Raw genomic sequence first — 19,743 nt, forward strand, 5'->3', positions numbered from 1 at the left:
CAATAAGCCTAAGAATCATTACATTTTGAAGTATTTTGCTTTAGTGCTATCAGAATTTATAGCATTGATTAAAAAAATACTGAGGATAAATACCACAAAATCTGAAATCTGATTTCTTTATAAGAACGTAGAAGCAAACTTAAAGTAACCCTTGAATTTAACATGGAAACTATAGAAATTGAATAAGTTAGTGGAGTTTTGTATAAAGGTATAGGAAACTTGGATTCTGGTTTCTCATCCATTATTGGCTGTGTGATGTTGGGCTAGTCACTTAATCTCTGTGGGTCTTTTTTGCTTATATTAATAAAAATAGATGCAGTAGCTTCCTGAAGCTGAGAGGAGGTAGGACATTTGAATTTTTGAAACCTCTTTTTAGAAATGTGGTTCTGTCAAGTTGAGTTTACGTTGTCTGGGTGGAAGTGAGGCCTTTTAGTTTCCAATCCAACTTTTGGTCCAGTTACTTTTTTCTTAAGGTTCTCTGTTTTTCCTCCATTTTTTTCCCCAGGCAGCATGCAGGGAGGCCAGAGATTAGGGAGACTTTAAAGCTAATCATTAAACAGAAACTTTTAAATTGTGTAGTAAAATAAGTAACTCAAACAGCACTGTACTTTTACAGTCTATTTTCTGAAAATATTTTATAAAGAGCAAGGATGTAAGACTATAATAGCTGATTTTAAATGCCTAGAAAATATTTTTAGCAATGCTTTTTATTTCTGTACTTAAAATTTAAAAAGATTTATTTTAGTAAAGAATTATTTCCTGTGAAATAAAAAGTGAATTTTACAGTTGTATGTTTGGAACTGTGCTTTTTAAACACCTTTTCTTGTTTTGTCTCTTTTGCTTCTCCCTCTTCTCCCCCAACACACACACAGAAAGAGGCTTGTTTTTGCTCCTGCATTTTACAGACCAGCATACTGGCTTAAATTTTACCTTTCTAGTCAGTAATTATTCTTGTTTTTTTACCATGAAAATCACCTTTTGATAGTCAAACAGAAATAGTTTGTGATATCTTCCAAATACTTTGAAGGCCACTCCTACCTATCTACTGCTTCCAGTGGGAAAAATTACTATAGAAATTGTACTCATGGTTCTTCCAATTCAGGTTCTGTCCTCAAAAGAGGCATCAGGCATGTGTTTGATTCAAGTGTCAGCCTCTGAAGTTAGGGATATATCCTAAAATATCCCTTCCTGACATCTATATTAGATCTTCCTTCTTTTATTCACCTTTAAAAGTATAGTTGTATGTAATTTCAGTTTTTGGGATAACATGTTCCATTAATTTATTACTTGCTATTGAAGTATTGCTTTCTTTAATTTGTTCTAGTTTCATCTCTTTCTCAAGTTTAAGAGGATACGTTCCTTATGAGATTTTGTGACACTTAAGTGTGCTTACACCAGAAGGGCTCTACTCAAGTTAGTTTCTTCTAATTTGGTAGCATTTCCTTTGATCCTGTTTAATATTTTAACTTCATTTTCTGGATCATCTCCCGTTCTGCTTTTCTTTCTTGTAATGATGTGAATGCACAATGAATGTGGATAAGAATAGGAAATTTGAATTTTCTTCCCAATACATTCCTTGGTTTCCATATCATGTTGATCGTTTTGAATGCAGCAGCACCTTGAATTACCTTCTCTTAGAAATAGTTGTAGGTTCTTTACTATCTTTTGATTAATAGTGTTCTATCAGTTATTTAATTTCATTTGTGTACTTCCTCTAGATCATTTTTAACATTTTAAAGTGATTCCTAGTTCAAATCCTTGGGGATCGCATTGTGTGTTTTTACCTTATTTTGGTCTCGAAATAATTTCTTTATCTGTACTTCTTTCAATTTGAGGTGATTAAACTTCCTAGTCTTTGATGTGGGTGTATAGGTGACAACCACTGTCCTTAATTTTCTTGAAGGTTTATCCTTTTAAAAAACTCCAGTCACTTAATTAGGCATGTTTTCTCTTTAAGATACCATGTTGATTTCCTCTTAGTGAATTTACACTGAACTAACAGTGTTTTAAAAAAACAAATCTTTTTAATGTAGGTTGAGGGGAGAGTGAGTGATGTCTTTGCATCTTATGTACATTTTGAACTAGAAGTTTTATTTACCTTTAATATATTATTTTAATTGTTTCCTTCATTGCTTTATAATCAATTAATTTGAAAAGTTAAAAAAATCCAAGATTTGTTTTTATTTCTTCCTGAGAAACTTTTTCTTTTTTTTTTTTTTAAAGGTAACTTTACACAAATAGTATACTGGAATCTTATTTCAAATATATACTTTTTTTTTAAATAAATAAACTGACTTTTAAAGAGATTTAAAAACTTGCGCAAATTCAGCAAGCGAGGAGTGATAGTGTGGGGCTTTATGAATCCAAAATCCTTGTTTAACTGCTGTGCTTATTACTTCAGTCTAGAGCAAAAGAGGTGAAAGGACACCATCTTGGGCCATGGAGATATTGATTGAGTGTGTAAAACTAAAGGGAAGGGATTGTATCTTTGCTTAAGATAGCCAGCACTACAGAATCATAGTATATTGTTCAAATTTAAATGAAAGAATATAATGTTTTTATTAAACTATTTAACTGTAACTATAATCAGTATAGTCTTTGGTAAGATTTCAAAAGCTGTGTTTGAGTTGTTTTTAATAAATGCCATCAGAACATACTAGATTGCCAAGTTCATGTGATTTATACATACTGCACTATTATATTTTCTCTTTACCCAGTTTACCATGATGTGGCCATAATTTTGTTTCTAGGTAGTAGGCCTGTACCGATTATGTGGCTCGGCAGCGGTCAAGAAAGAACTTCGAGAGGCTTTTGAGAGGGATAGCAAAGCTGTTGGTCTGTGTGAAAGCCAATACCCTGATATAAATGTAATAACAGGTAATAGATGTTATTTTTATGTACACATTTGGGAAAGAATACATCTGCAGGAAAGAGAATTGAAATACTATTTTGTAGCCTAAATTTAATTTGCTTTTATTCTGAAGTCTTATTTTCCTTCTTTCACAAACACTGCTGTGTTATTTTCTGTGGGGAGGTACTAAGATATGGCCCCTGTCCTCAAACAGCCAACAAGTATTGGGAGGAAGAGACCTACCTATGTTAAATTAGCTGTAGTAGCTAACAGAAGGAAAAGGGTACCTTTTTTTCATAGAGGGTTAAATAAAATGTCATCAGAGTTCAGTTTGCCTGGAGCTCAGGTAATATAAGGGGCATTGACTCTCCGGTTAGAGAATTTAGATTTGTTTACTAGGCAGAGGGGATCCATCAAAGATTTTTGAGCAAGGGAGTGAAGTCTTCAGAGACAGTCTTCAGGGATTTTTATCTTTAGAGATAGTCTTCAGGAATAAACAGATAAATAAATAAAATATTTATTCATATTTAGAAGAAATTAGAAGACACAAGAGGAAAGAAAACCAGTTTGGAAGCCTAGGCAATAGTCTCAGCAAAGAGGTAGAGAGTGGATGGCATCTTGTAGCAGTAGCGACGACAGGAAGGGACAGAATTGAAAGTTATGTGAAGAAAGGGAGGGCCCAGACAAACATGACTTTGACACCTGGCTGATTGGGTTCCATTAGCAGAAATAAGCTGAGAGGAAAGCGCCTGCTTTTGGTGGAGCAATGCAGGAAAAGCTTATGAATTGGATTTCTTTTCAAACGTACATATTGAATTTGAGGTACTAGTAGGAGATCTCAGTGGATATATCAAGGATATATCTCCTACAGCTAAGGAGAGGACGTATTAGAATATGAGGGGTCTGTTGTTTACGCAGGTGATGAATACAATCCAACGTATAGCATTGAAAATACACTTCTAATTGGAAACACACTTTTACCCCCTGAGTGCGTGGGGGTAGAAAATGGCAATTTGATGGTCATTGGCATGGTTGTAATTAACGCCTTGCAGTTGTCCATAAAATTTGAAAAGACAAGAATTTTGAGGATCTCCAAACTTTGGAGGCAGGCAGAGAAAGAAGAAACAGCTAAAGAGATTGAGAGGAAAGGAGTCAGAAAGTTTGGGAAACAGGAGACTACAGAGTTTTAAGGAAAGGTGTGATGCAGTGTCATTCTGTGGAGAGATCATGTAAGATGAGAACAGAAAAAAGTCCTTTGAATTTGGCCATTAGGAGATTTTTCATAACTAATCAATATTCGGGGACTATTGGCTTATAATTCCATGTTTGTTTTTTGTTGTTGTTTTACTTTTTATTAGCAAAGTTTTCAAGCATATACAAAAGTAGAGAGAATACTATGATAAACCTTTATCCATCACCTGGCTTCCATAATCAACACATGACCAAACCTGTCTCATTTATACCCCTCACTTGATTCTCCCCAAACTTGGATTATTTTGAACCATATCTCAGATATCACATCCTTTCACCTACAGATGATTTGGTATGTATTTCCAGATCATCTTTGTATTTTGATAGTCTTTCTCTTCTTTCTACTGTCAACTACCTTTTTTTTTTCTTGCTGTAATAGTGTTTGTTTTCCTCTTCTAATTTGCTTTCTTCTTTTACACACAATTAACTGTCTAGGTGAGAATTTGAGAAAGGTTCAACTTGCACATATTAAAGAGATTTTTTTTGGTTGAAATCCTTAAAGCTAACTGTTAGGATTGAGACTTTCCAAATAATTGAGCTTCCCAATCTCTGAACTCTGAATGACTGTATTTTCATGGAATATTTAATATTATATTCTTGGATAACTAAAACTTTGATCCCAAGCATTTTAATTCTAAGACAAAACAAACCAAAGCACTTTTTCTTTCTCATAAGTTTTAGCAAACCAGAAATAATGATTACTTTTATTTTTATAAAGGAAAACGGCTTATTATTTCTATGAAAAAATCGGTCATTTTTACAAAAAAGTAGAATTTTCCCTTAAGAATAATAATTAACAAAATCAGCAAAGGACTCATTTTATGAATTTATTAAAGAAAAATTTTATAAATAGCAGTTCTCAGAAAATTACGCTACATAACTAAGTAAAAGGAGGTTTTGTCTTGGTTAAAGCCTTGTCTTGGAGATAAAAATTATGTCAGATGTGTACTATTTAAAAAGATGAAATGATGTGGTTTGAATTGATTATTTGCTATAAGAGAAGGTCCTTAGTTGGAAATTTGAAGCATATGACAATAGATCAATGAATGTTAGAGTTATAGAAGCATTCTTTTCTAAAATTGAGAGTTTCCCTAATATATGAATGGGTATTTCTTGGCTTTATTCTTTGTATATTCCATTTCAATAAAGGTGTTTTTCAGAAGAACCTAGAACTGTTTTCTTTCTTGATAAAAAGCCAATGGAATGACTTAAGATTTATCTGAGAAATATCATTGGAATTGCAATAAATTATACACAAGGGTTCATCGTGGCTCAAAATAAAGGGTGTTGTTGATTTGGGGAATTGGTCAGTAATAGTGTTGCCTCATGTGTTTGTTCCATGTGAACTCAAATTTCTAAACTGTGAAATATGATTAACAGTTCAGTAGGTCTGAAAGAAGAGTATTAATGGAGAGTTCAGTAGGTTTAAAAGAAGAGCATTAATGGAGAGAATGATGGAGTTTACTCACATTTTAATGTGTTGTTAGTAGTTGGTTTGTCTGGAATACAGAATGAAGTGCTCCAGACAAGCCAGATTTTTTTCAATCACGTGCAAAATTTAAGGTATAAAATCTATTCATTGTACGAGAAGAAATTAGAAGAGACAACATTTATTACTTAGTGACTATTAGAGTTTTAGGCAGAAAGAACAGGGTGAATTTTGTGATTGAGAATTAATAAAATATAGGTATTTCAAACTAGCCTCTGAGAAGTAGAAGTAGTTTTAGAAATTAGAATGCCTTTTTTTTTTAGTGTGGTGATATCTGTATCCCATCACAGGGATGAGTAGAATTTTGCTGTGTGGTTGGTCCTTTTGCCTGAATGAAGGTGAGAGGCATATGGTTTCATGATATCTAACCTACAGGGCAGCTTAAGAGATGTAACTAGAACCAGTTCTTTACTTAGTTGCCTGCTTCAAGTACATGATAAAAGATTTACTATGTTACATTAAATAAACTTCATCATAAATTTTCTGCAAGTCTTTTTTAAGTAGCTTCTATAGCATTAAAGATTATCACCACAAATTTATCTTACAGTTTTTATGTCCCAAAGTGTTTGAAAGATGCTAAGAAGGCAATATGGCTTTAAGATGCTCCTGTCTATCACTAAGTTTTTGGAATAAAGCCATATAGCTAATTTCTAGATTGATGAGTAGTTATATCATATATGTTACAACATACTATAAATACCTCCTCTCTGTGTCATTTTATAAAATCTTTTGATTATTTTTCCTATGAAATTTGTCTGCTTATAGGAAAGCAACTATAATTTTTACTTCATTAAACATGGTGTGCATTGAGCATACTTTAAGTGCTTAATATTTGTTATAGTAATTCTCCCTTATTTGTCCTCAAATTATAGTGAAGAAGTAATCTTGAACTTAGATTAATTTAAAATTCCACTTATATTAATGGTTGTTTAGCATATTAATCATTTAAAGGATAATGGTATTTGAAATATATGTTTCACTAAGTTATAAAGTTATCTTTTCTGGAGATCTTTTAGATTTTAATGTAATATAATTGCATTATAGGGCAAGTCTCAAACTACCAGGGCATATTGAGTTTTATTAGAACTAACAAGTCTTGCTTTGTCAAGGAACAAATATGGAGCCTTTAAAAAAAATTTTGCCCTAAAGTGTTAGTAGTGTCTTTATTTGGCAGCTACAGAAAATTGCATTTTCACTTTCTGATTGTAACTCAATGATCCTTTTTATATTGAATGTTGCAGTTCATTGTAGGAAACTAATAACAGTAGTAAAGGTCACATAGGTTAAGGAATGGGCATAAACAGTTATTGCATGCATACTGTGTACAGAATGCTTTATCATTATCCTCACTGTACATCTGTCATGTATTGATTATTATTATATGCCAAGCACTTTATATGTGTTGTATCTCTTTGCATGTATCAAAGAAAAAGTTTGGTCAGTATTCTCTTGGTTCCTCAGTGGTATTTGCAGGTTATTACCTTTTTCCTATGGAGTAGAAACTTATGCTCCATTAAGGAGTAAGGCTTTTTGGAGGCTCATGGCACAGCCTTGCACCACCTCTACCTTTCCTATTTAACATCACCTACAGAACTCTTGGGCATTCCCATTAATTCAGTGAAGACTTTGATATCTTGCTTATGCTTAGATTTCCAACTGAAGTCCTGGCATCATCCTAAATGATTTTAACATGCAAACGATGAATCCAGAACACTCTTCTTATCTAACCTAATGGTTATTGGGTATCAACTGATACCTTAAACTCTTTCTTGAAACATTCTTTCCTTGACTTCCTCGGCAGCTTATTGCTTATCCTGCCCCCACCCCCATCCTGCCTCTTTAGCCGCTCATACTTCTTTAGCCGCTCATACTTCTTTAGCCGCTCATACTTCTTTAGCCATTCTTCCCTCCTCACCTTTGGAAGATCCTCTTCCTGACGACCACTTAAGAGCTGATTGATTTTCTTCATGGCCTTCTCTTACCACTCTGTATGCCACCCTGATAATCTCAGTCATTCCCAAGTTTCCAGTTATCTTTAAGCTGATCATTCTCAGATCTGTCTCCAGCCATCTCTTTCCTGAGCCTCAGATTTTTATATCCAGTAGCCTTGAATGTCCCATAGATACCTTAAGCTTAATATGTTCAAAATGAAACGCCCTCCTATCCCCTAAAACATGGGTTTCCTCCTTTTTCCCCTGTTTCAAGTAATAGCACTATTATTCATCTAGGTGCCGAAGCCTCAGACCTAGGAAACATCTTTACACTTCCTTTTTCCTCAAAATGACAAAGATATTTTTGACTCAGTGGTCCTGTTTTGGGAATTTGTCCTACCAACATACCTGCATGCATAAAAAGTGATGATGTGCAGGTTATTCATGGTAGCTTGTTTTGAAATAACAAAAGATTAGAAAGAACCTAAATAGCTGTCTATAACAACTTACTAGATCAAACTATGGGACATCCATACATTGGAATACTGTGATGTAGCTGTAAAAATGTTTGAAAAAAATCTCTAGGTACTGAAAATATGGCAAGGATATGGTGTTAAATGAAAAAGCAAGAAACAGAACAGGACATATATGCTATCTTTTATTTAATAAAGGGGAACAAATAACTATGTTATTTATATTCACATAAGCAAATACTGGAAGGATGCATAAGAAACTAATGAACCATAGTGTATCAAAATTTAAAAGACCTATCAGATGGGAAACTTCATGATCATGTTTAAGTTTAAATTAAGCTCTCAAACTAAGTTCTCAGCTAAGCTGAGAGCATTTTCTAAATCACTATTGTCTATATTTAGGTTTTTGATGTCAGAAATGTCTCCTCTTTTTCCTTGTGGTCACATTCCAGCCTTTAGCTAGTATCTTACCTACCTTCCTTGTATGTAACAACCATTAATTACTCTTTTGTGTTTCCTCTACTATAAGTATATCACCTCTTAGTTCATAACTACTTGTGGTGTGTTTGAAATTGACTTACCTCATTCCTATTATAGTGACAAGTCTGATGTTTTCTGTTCTTGGCTTTTGGTTTCATATGTTTGGTTTTAGAAATGATTGTTTTCTTTCATAGTATAGCATTAGAGATTATCCAGACTATCCAGTATGTATGTTTAAGCTGTATCTTCTTTATTAAAGAGGAAATATATTTATATAGGTCACTTATTTGCAAGGGCTTATGAAAAGTCTAGAAATTAAAAATTCACATAGTTGGAATAATTTACAATTAATATTAGTGTGCCTTATTTTCTTTTGTTTTACATGCACTTAGAGGAGCTTTTTGTAAGGGATTTACTTTACGAACAAACCTAATATGTACGATAATTGGACATTATATGTGTGCATTATTGGCATTGTTTCAAAACAAAAAGTCAATTAATGAAGCAATTTCTAAGAATACAAATTGCTAGTGTTTTGTTATAATACTTGTTTTTTACATTGTTGCTTTTACTGTTTTCAGAATGTTAGAAGTTCACTGTAATAGTACTTTGAAAAAAAATTCACCACAGTTTATTTCACTCTAAAGACTAACTGCCATCTGTCTCTGGTTTGTTTGTTTTCTGAAGGTGTTCTTAAGGATTATTTAAGAGAACTTCCTTCTCCTCTAATAACAAAGCAGCTTTATGAGGCTGTATTAGATGCAATGGCAAAAAATCCTTTGAAAATGTCATCAAGTGGTTGTGAGAACGATCCAAGTGATTCTAAGTACACTGTTGACCTGCTGGGTTGTCTGCCTGACGTTGAGAAGGTGAGCACAATTGGTATGCATTCTTCCTGAAAGTCAGCTAATGAATTGTATACTTAGCTCCAGAACTACAAATAATTTTTTAGGTATTTGACATCTGTAGCACTCATGAGTTTTAGCTCTACCTTTGCTAAAGGCTACTTAAACAGCGTAAATCTAGAAACTGCTTCTTAAACAGTATAAATCTAGAAAACAATTTTATCTTTTTTATATATGATTTTAGCCTAGGCATGAATACTCCCTATAAATTTTAGAAGAGTATTATCTTATTATTAAAATGATGTGTTTATTATAGAAAAATTAGGAAGATATAGAAAACAAGAATGGAAATTATAATTAACAATATCTAAGGGCAACAATAATTAACATTTTGGTGTATTTCCTTTTAGTATTTTAAAAATATGGTAACTGATTGGTGTACATGGCTTAGCCTCAAGACTTAAATAACCCTCACCACCACATTTCTTTCCTCCTTGTCTCATTCCATTTGCCCCCTCCCCACAGTCTAAATCTCGAGACCAGTATCTTCAGGTATGCCCACAGGAGAGATAGGATGACCGGGTCTGCAGAGCTAGTCTTAGCCTAACTTTAGCTGTTGTGCCTTACTACAGAAGGGAAAATAAGGGAAAGAAATGTGGCCAGGCTTTTCCAGATGAGGCTGACTTTGTCTATATTCTTATCACGTGAGAGCAGAAAGTCCGAGAGTGAGTGGGTAGGAGTGTTTTAAGTCCGATACTTTTCGTTCACTAGTTTATTGTAGTCATCTCAATGCCCTGTGCTCTGTCCAGTTAGATTAGCAGTTCCTACTCCTTTGGGTGGGGGTAGGGGAACAGCTACAAAGAGGTAGGCAGAAGAAGAGGTGTGGGGTGAGGGGTAGAAATATCCCTTCACCAATATAAGGTAAAATTATGTGTCATTTTACTTATAAGTGAAGATTTGAGTGTCCGGGAATTTAAATCACTTGTCCAAGATTATGTGACTTTTGTGAGTGTTGTAGTCTGTCATATGAATTTAGGTCTTTCTGGCCTTAAAGCTTATGCTGTTAATATTCTTTCTAAAAAGGCTGCATAATATTCCATTGAGTGGATTTGACAAATCACCATTCTGTTTTGTATAACATTTAGGGTTTGAACCTATTTGTATATATTTGTCCACAGATTTCTTTTCAGTTAGAATTACTTATTTAGAATAGAATTTCAGAGTGGAATTGCTGATTTACATAATGTGAACATTTTGAGGCTCTTAATACAGGTTTTCACATTACTTTTCAAAAGGGACACAACAATTACATTTTTCGGCTGCTCTTATTTTGTAGACAAAAAAAAAGGTTTCTTATTTTAGCCGGTGTTTCTTGGCTTGCTGTTGAGATTGAACCTAATATATTTAACCAGTTTGTGTGAGTGTGTGTTAACCAATGTGTGACTAGTTTTGATTTCAAAATATCAGTCTAGTCCACTCTAGATCCATTTTGCCCCTCATTCCTTCCCTTCACAGCCAGGCATTGAGCAAATGTTTATCCTGGCAGTTATCACTTCTTCTCCACTCATTTACTACTCAACACATCGTCGTCTGGCTTCCTACCCCATCTCTGTGGACCTGTTCTTGCCAAGGTTACTAATTACCTTCTAATCACCAAATCCAGTTGTCACTTTGGCTCCAGGAATAGCATGTCATTTTGATTTTTTTCTTTTTTTTTAATAATTTTTTTAAATTACAGGTTACAGTTGGTGTTTATTTCTTCAACACAATTATGAAGAAGAAATGACACATTTTATTTGTTAAGTGATTGATCATATGCCAGTATATCAAAAAACATCATTCATTTCCATAACTGCTTAAACCTAAATAACCATTCTAACTTCTTGAACAAACTTCCCTCACTAGTTTCTTCAAGGATTTAAAAAAATACTTTTTCAATAAAATTTTTTTCATTTCTAACTATACTATTCTTCCCTTTTCCATGGTTTGTCTACTTAAAATATTTATTAGTGAAAAAGTGCATTGGCTTTTTTCCTAATCTGGATCACAATAGAACTTGGCCATGATTGGCTTCCTAGATTTTAGGATGGTGGTCCCTATTTACGACTACAGGATTTACCTGAATTTAAAAATGAACATTCTTACCCTAATGCCGTTTCCATTGCAGCCTTTGCTGTTATCTTTTTAGAGGAGGGAAGAGAGGAAAAAGGTGATGGTATATTTTCCTAGGGACTCCAGCTGAAATTTGGAATGCATTCATGAGCACTTTCTAGATTGTATATTTTAACCATTTAATGACTCAAATTATGTCATTGAAACCTAAGGGTCCTGTGTAACATTTCTATAAGAAAATATGTTTCAAGTTCCAAACATCCGACTTACAAGCCAGTCTCTGAAACAACCTTTTAAAAAAGTGACAGGATTCCTGTCTATATTTTCTGCTATAAATTGTGTCCTTGAATTTTCCCCATATGACTGTATTAAGTGAAATTTAATTTAATTCAATGTAGGCAACCCTAATGATGTTGTTGGATCATTTGAAATTGGTGGCTTCTTATCATGATGTGAATAAGATGACTTGCCAGAATTTGGCTGTGTGCTTTGGACCAGTATTATTAAGTCAGAGGCAAGAGACTTCCACCCATAACAACAGAGTCTTTACTGATTCAGAAGAACTTGCGAGTGCTTTGGATTTTAAAAAACATATTGAAGTTCTTCATTACTTACTTCAACTTTGGCCAGGTAAATGATTCTATGAAGTATTTTTCTCTTTCAATGATAGGGTGTTTGAATTAGCTAATCATTAAATATACCCATGTATGATTGAAGAAAATCTTTTTCAGATTCTGCTTTTTGAAATAGTTATGAATTGGTACCTGCCCTTCAGATTTCTCCATTTAAATTTTCTGCTTTTGCTGATACTATTGTAGACATCGAGATCAGTGTATACATTTTGGATTTGGTCAGCTCTGGATTTGAATGCTGGTTGTGTCGCTTATTAGCAGTCTGACCTTGGACAAGTTCCCTAACATCCTAGAGCCTCAGTATCACCTTTTGTCATGTGGATTAGTAATGTGTTTATAGAATTTATAGGAGGATTAAATAAAGAATTATATGTGTAAGGTGCTCAGCACTGCTCTTAGCACATAGTAGGTACTCAGTAAATATTAATTTCTTTACCCTTCTCATTTTTAGTTCAACTGATATAAAGCAGAATTCATTTTTCTCCTTAAATCAGTTCTTCCTCCAGAAGTCTTTACTGTGTTCATGGTCATTCTTCAGACTATCCAGGCTTGAATTGACCGTTATCTTCAATCTTTCCATCTTTCTTATCCACCCCATTCTAGTCAATAGCAAAAGGCTGACAGTTATTTTGTAATACATCTCTTTTGTAGTTTCAGAGCTAAAAGGAATATGTATTTAATTAGATGTTTTATAAAGGGTCCTGTGTTTAGGTTCCAACATTTTCTTACATAACCCCTGCTTCCTTCCCCTACTGTGCGTAGTACTAAGTGTGAAAGTACTTAGATGCTTAGTGTAGTGCACTGTGGTAGAAGTGCTTGGGCCCTGGAGCCAGGCTTAGATTCAGATCCGATTGTGGCACTTACCTGCAGTGTGGACTCAGGCAAAGCCTTTAGTTTTCCTAAGCCTTAATTTGCTTCTCTATAAATAGTGCCTACCTCAGGGTTTTTGTGAAGATTGAGATAAAGCATCTAAGAAAATGAGCAGAGAGTTTAGCATAAAGTTAGCCCTCAGTAAATGTGCTTTGTTACTGTTTTATTCACGTATATGAGAAGAATAGATCAAAGTACAAAGGATTGCTTAATTTAGTCTTTTAAAAAATCTAATTAATTTTTTAAAATGCATTAAAAATTAAGCTAATAAAAATTTTCAACTTTTAAATTTGTAAAGTTAACATTTTTACTTTCTTTTAAACACAGGCTTAAAAATCATTTCTAATTTATATTTTAACTGAGTTAGTATTATTTATTATTTAAAAGTCCTGAATGAAGATGCTCTGGTTAATTGGTCTGATGTCTGCACTTGGTGGTGAACATGAGAAATCACTCAGGTTCAAGTTTAAATGTGCGTTTCCTAGCTTTTCCTAGAACTGCTTCAGTTTTAATAAACATGAGGAATTGGGAAAGGAGCCATCTAATCACAAATGAAAATTTGCTTGCCTGGAGATACTGAGTTTACTGTCAGTACCTGAGTTATTTATCATTAATTCTGTATCAGTGGTTAATGTCATTTCATTATTTTGTAATAGCCATCTTAGGCTTGGGTTTCAGAGCAAAAACACAACTTATATTGTATGTTACAGAAAAAAGGCAGGTTCATACTTGAGACTCGCTGTACAGTATTTCAATGACAACCTTAAGCAACTGTCTCCTAGCGTATAGCACCTTATTCCAAAAGTTTGTGTGGTTGGATTTAAAAAGAACTGCCCCATTGTCTATAACATTTTATTTTTCCTTAGTTATATTACCTCAAACAAAGGACAGAACAGGGTAGAAAGATGAGAGGAAATAGCAGTTACTTTTGCCCTCTAAATCATTTGCCATTGGATTCAAGAAGAGGCAGAAGTGAAGTAGATACAGTGCACTTACTGAGCCTGAGAAAATTGATGGTGACGTAGAGAATGGGCCACAGCATATTAACTTGGTGAATGCTCATCTCTGTGCATTCAGTGGAAGGTTTAAGGTCTCCTTGCTATGTGTATCCTACTTATTTTTCTTTTTGGAGCTTCCCCTACTCCAGAGGTAAAAAGAATCAGTTCCACCCTTTCCTGCCCACCTGCCTTTTTACCTCTTTAACTTTTTATTTTGTTTTATGTTATTTTTTGCTGTTTAACTTTGGGCAAGAATATAAGTTGTTTTGAGCTTTCTGCTTGTAAAAAATCTGTCTTCAAAGTGATCAGTTAGAACCCTGGCATATTGGCACTGGAAGGTAAAAGTCAGCCTGCCAGGTGCATTTCAGATTGTTTTCTGTCAAAGCCCTAAGTCCTTTGGAAGCAGCTTTGAGGCCAGATTGGCAACACGTGAGGGAGCAAAATGAAAACATATTTCCCATTTGACCAAAACAGTCTTGTTTCATCTTTTTTATGTACTGTGTTTTTACAAAGTAGTTGCTTTTTAAAAATAGGGTTGCTGTTTTAAGAATATTGGAAATAAATGATAGGCTGCCCTTTATTTTAGAGAGTGTATAACTCATTGTGTTACAGCTGTTTGCTGTATCGCATTTTCTATGATGAATAGATTTGGGACAGGGCTTTTTTTTGGAAAAGCTATCAGTTTTACCTTTTCATTTTTCTCACTAGACTAAGCTTCATGAGGTCAGGAACTATATTTTGCTTACTCTTATATTTCCAGGTCCTAACAGAGTACTTGGCACCAACTAGACACCCAATATATTGTGTTAAATAAGGTAGTTATACTATAGATAAAAGGCTAATAAAGTGGTGACTAAAAATATAAATCTGTTGGTAGAAAACAAGATAAGAACATTTTCTTAGTAATTATCATTATATTTTGGAAAATTTTCAGCAACTTTATAGACTGCATTTTCATTTTATTCTGTGGAAGGTGAGTAATCAACAGTGCGAGGAAAACCAGAACTTTTCTTTTGGGGTTAAAATTAGCCATTTTATTTGTATATTTAATAGGAAACTATTTCACCATCAGTAGTTTAAAAAGCTAGTAAAGTTGATTTTGTAGAAATTGAAGTTTTAGTCTAAAAGATATAAAATATTATAATTGGTTTCTTAAATATTTTTGCAAGAAAATATACAAAAATAATGTTTGAATAGGAACTTGATTAAACAACTTTAAGCACCTGACAACAACATAAGCATGGGTTTTGCAGGTGAATGTCAGAAAATGCAGACAAAATAAGACAAGCTTAACACAGAGTCAAAAATGTTTTACTTTGGTTGGATCACAAACCAGATGACCTCAAGGTTAGCAGAGTACTGTAATGGGTTGGCAAAAACAACAGGCATGACACAAGCACTGAGAAGAACGGAAAAGCACAGAAAATGAAGGGAAAAAAGCAAGGAGACTTAGTGGAGATAAGCAGCATCAGTAGAAGAAGGAATATGAGTAAACAGTGGGAAAATTCAGATATCCATTCTGCAATTACATCAGTTAATGACATAGGACATTCTATATTAATACTGTTATTAAATATCAAGGTAAAGTAATTATCAGACCTTCATTTTCTAGAAAATTTTAGAAAAAGAACTTTTGGCTGTCATAATGATCTGTAATAACCATCATGAAAATACAGATAAACAGAAATGTTAAAAACATACCTATACACAATTATCAAGTATTTTAATAAGTTAAAAAAATCATGCTATCTCTGAAAATGTTATAAAATCACTGCATGTCTGGAAAACTAGAGCCATATACATGTTTGTATGATTCTTTAGTTATTTTATACAGTAGAAAACAAGTATTTATTAGATGTTGGAGAGTGTAAAGTTGGTGTGTTATCACTGATTATGTGTTCCCTTTATCTTAGTGAAGGGAAGTATGACTGGAGAGACACTTATTAATGGAGAATAAACAAGCAGAAAGAGAAAGGTATTATGGACAATTTTTAATAGCTGTGCCTCAACATTAAAATTGTCCATTCAACAAGTGTTTTATTCAATACACACAAAAGAGTAAGCTATAAAGCCTTGGTTTGTTATGAAATAATGCGTGTCTCCATGGTAATCTATTTGGCCAGTGCAATGCATACTAAAAAAGAATTAGTCTTAATATGAGCAATGTTATTTGTGATTGTTATATTCTTAACCAGATTGGGAAAATAAAATATCTGTACTATTTTCAGGCAATAAATGAAGACCTATTAGTAGCTAATGCTGTATAATCAAGCTCAGGTAACAAGTAGACAAGTCTAGATTTCATGCATTTTATCAAAGTGAAATTTGGGCTGCTTAAAGTAAAGTAAATTATGACACTGCTGCTTAATAGAATTGCAAAAAACCCACAAAGGTTAGAACTTTTAGAATGAGCACTTTAGATGCCTTGGCTTCATTTACATGGTTGCAGATGAAGGAACTTTTACTTCTGTTTTGTTTGTACACCAACATGGCTTGCCTGCTTTTTGCTGTAGCTTTTAGTTTAGAAGAAGCTACCAGCTTAGCTACTGTTTGAATTACAGCTAGATAATAATTAACTTGCACAGAAAGTTAATCAACATTGGACATTTAATTTATTTTGGGATGTTGTGATATAGCATGAATTAGCACCACTGAACATTCTACTGGCTTCTGTCCCTAATCTTGATTATGTCTGGGGATAGAAAAAATAATTATGAAACGCTTTCTTTTGGTAGTGTGCATGTGTTTGTTCTAATGCATGTTTGTAGTTGATTATTAAATGGGCTTATCTTTAGCTCTGTGTTTTTAAATTGGATTAAGTTGGGTTATTATCACTGAAGCAAATTTATTGTTTGTTTCTAGTGCAACGTTTAACTATCAAAGAATCAGCAGACGGTTTGTTCCCAGAGCAGAAGTCTTCTCTAAATTATTTGAGGCGGAAGAAAGAACGACCTTACCTGTTAAATTTGAGTGGTACTGATTCATCAAAAGTAGTCAGGCCAAGGCAAACCAGACTAGACAGTCCACTTAGTAATCGTTATGCAGGAGACTGGAGCAGCTGTGGAGAAAACTACTTTTTAAACACAAAAGAAAATTTAAATGATGTGGATTATGACAATGTGCCTTCAGAAGGCAGAGAAAATGGAGAAAACTGTAGCAAAATGTATGAACCACATATCATGATTGAACAGCCAACTCCCACGTTCAAAGAGTGCACATTCCAGACGTATTTGACAATGCAGACAATTGAGTCTAGGGTGGACCGAAAAGTCAATCTCAAAGATCTACAAGAAAGTATCGATACTTTGATTGGAAATCTGGAGCATGAACTCAACAAAAACAAGCTTAATATGAGTGTTTGAGGTTGAAAGTTTTTTTTAAAATAATAGCTTAAGTTTCACATCAATCTTTGTCACATTCATGTATCTCTCACAGTGATGTTTTAAGATTTTATTCTTGAAACCTTCAGTTGCTTTCCAACAAGTTCATATGATTCAATTAAAAACACCATTAATGAACGTAATTTTTACTTATTTCATTAGAAAATTTCTCTTGAGGTAAATATAACCTGGACTTCTAGTGAATATTTTAAAAAATCTTGCCAGTTCTGTGGATATAACTTTAAAATTTGCACTTCTAAGGTTCAGATAAGTTATTAGCTCCTCAAGATTTTTGTGCTTTATAGGAAATGCTTTTCTGAAACAGATGTTCCTTCTAGAGGAATGTTGCGACTGCTTAGTCTGATTTGCAGTATGAGTCTGTGCACACTGCAACATCATTCAGTCACCTTTCATTTGCAATGCAAATGCTGCTATAAGAAAACCTTTTTATAAATAAAAGTAAAATTATACAAATATTAATGTATTCTGTATTAACATTCAGTAATTATTTAAACATAAAATTAAATATTTTTATAATCCCTCAAATATGTATATATTTATAAATACATATATGTATAGGTATTGGAATGAGGGGAGGGATTGGCTGCAGAATCACATGTATCTTTAAAGTATATGTCATGAGGCCAAAATCATTAGCTTCAGAATGTCTTTTTTCAGGGAAAGAACATTTAAGTTAAAGGAGGAGTTGCATAGGAACACTTGAACCAAAACACTAGAAACATCTAAATATAGAAAAAACAGTTTCCTTTTTTTGATTCACAGAAAAACACAATATCCCCAGTGAGAAGGCGTCCTTTAAATTGAAATCTTCTAACTTTTTAAGGGATTAAGTTTTAAGATTGCTGCACTGGTGACTTAAATTTTAAACTTTCACCTAATCTATGTATTTTTATTTTCTACTTTTTAAAATAAATTAATTATACTTAGAATATATTTATTTGTAATAGTACATATATGACTTTGACTTTATAATTACCTTCATTTGCTTCTAAAGAAATCTTGCCAGATACTACTTTATTGATTTTTAAAAATTAACTTATTTTGGCTAATTATATCTGCAAGATAGTCATGATAGCAATCACAACAGTGTTTGAAAATGTAAATTTAGAAGTTTTTTTTATTAAATCGGAAGGTATTTTTTTAAACTTTTATACCTACAGAATGTGTAATTTAAAATTATTAATAAAATTTGAGTTATCAACTTAAAGATGTAGCAGCCATTAAAAAAACTGACTTCTTGATGTTTTTCTAAATATTAAAGTATTTAACTATTTCTATGCAATATACATTGGTAAGTGGAACACCTTGTTATTTAATTTGAAATTTTACTTGTTAAAAAAACAGATAAATAACTATTTTTGTACGAAATTTTCATTTTTAAAGCTTTGTATAACAATTCAGAAGAATACCAAAAGAATATGTGGCAGATATATATATTGAGTAAACAGTCAGTAGAAATGTACCTAAATATTTTGTAAGAAGGTTGTCTCAGTCTTCCTTTTGTTTGCTATATCACATATATTGTGTGAATTTCTCAGTTGTTCCAGAAATGTAAAAGCTTTATTAAAATATTATAACCTTGGTGTCATTATTATAATGATTTTTAAGGGTCACTGATTTTTAAAGTCATTCTTTTGAAATGATCATGTTAAAGTATTGGACCATCATATGTTATCCATAAATATATGTAATAACTTCTTTTGAGTTTTCCAGAATCTGCAGTACTTTAAGGGCCACACTTATTTTGTTACATTATTTTGGATGGGAACAGTTTTAAAGTTAATCTCTGCCATCTTAAGTAGAAAATACTAAACATTTGTTGTTTAAATCACTGTTATAATAAACCTCTTTTATTGACTCTGCTGTATTCAGAAGTGCTCAATAGGTATATGCCTTTATTTAATATGGCCTTTTACTTCAAACCTTTTTTGATCTTTTATACCTGCTTTTTATAATCTCCAGGGATCTTCCTGCACTGTTAGATGGTCAACTCTCATTCCTGACTAAGCCTGCCAGCCCTAATGGTTTTTAGGATTAAAAACAATTTTAGTTTTAGTGCATGTACCTGAACAAAAATTTTAAACAATTCAGGTAGCTGGAAAATAAAAAATAAAAGTGCTCCTCTTTGCCATCCACATCAATCCCACTTCTCAGAGCTAACAACCATTTTTTATTCTTTTGGTAGCTTCCTCCATCACTCTAGATTTACTGCTGCTGCTTCTTGATTTGTCATTTAGGTGATATCTGCTGATCGTCCATTATGAGTGATAAGCAATTTATCTCCTTTCCTCCTGCCCATTTATTTTTTTTAGTTTTTCTTTTGATTTTTTCTGTAACTTTAATTAGTAATTATTATTCCTTAATCTATCAGTTTTAAACAGTATCTCTTAACTCCATACCATTGTGGAAA

The 19,743-nt window shown here is 33.1% G+C and overlaps 1 protein-coding gene across 5 annotated transcripts in view; it reads left to right on the forward strand.

The window, feature by feature from the left end:
* Positions 1 to 19,190, forward strand: part of SYDE2 (synapse defective Rho GTPase homolog 2) — a 39,108-nt gene extending 19,918 nt beyond the window's left edge. For 2 of the 5 annotated variants that reach the window (XM_057714518.1, XM_057714553.1), the window contains 4 exons: positions 2,751 to 2,877; positions 9,163 to 9,344; positions 11,831 to 12,062; positions 16,795 to 19,190. In XM_057714518.1, coding sequence (XP_057570501.1) covers positions 2,751 to 2,877; positions 9,163 to 9,344; positions 11,831 to 12,062; positions 16,795 to 17,294 — 1,041 coding nt within the window. In that variant the 3' untranslated portion in view covers positions 17,295 to 19,190. The other 3 variants (XM_057714537.1, XM_057714546.1, XM_057714527.1) reach the window with 3 other exon arrangements.
* Positions 19,191 to 19,743: the final 553 nt, after the last annotated feature.

This window comes from Hippopotamus amphibius, chromosome 1 (genome assembly GCF_030028045.1).
Source record: "Hippopotamus amphibius kiboko isolate mHipAmp2 chromosome 1, mHipAmp2.hap2, whole genome shotgun sequence".
Classification (NCBI taxonomy): domain Eukaryota; kingdom Metazoa; phylum Chordata; class Mammalia; order Artiodactyla; family Hippopotamidae; genus Hippopotamus; species Hippopotamus amphibius.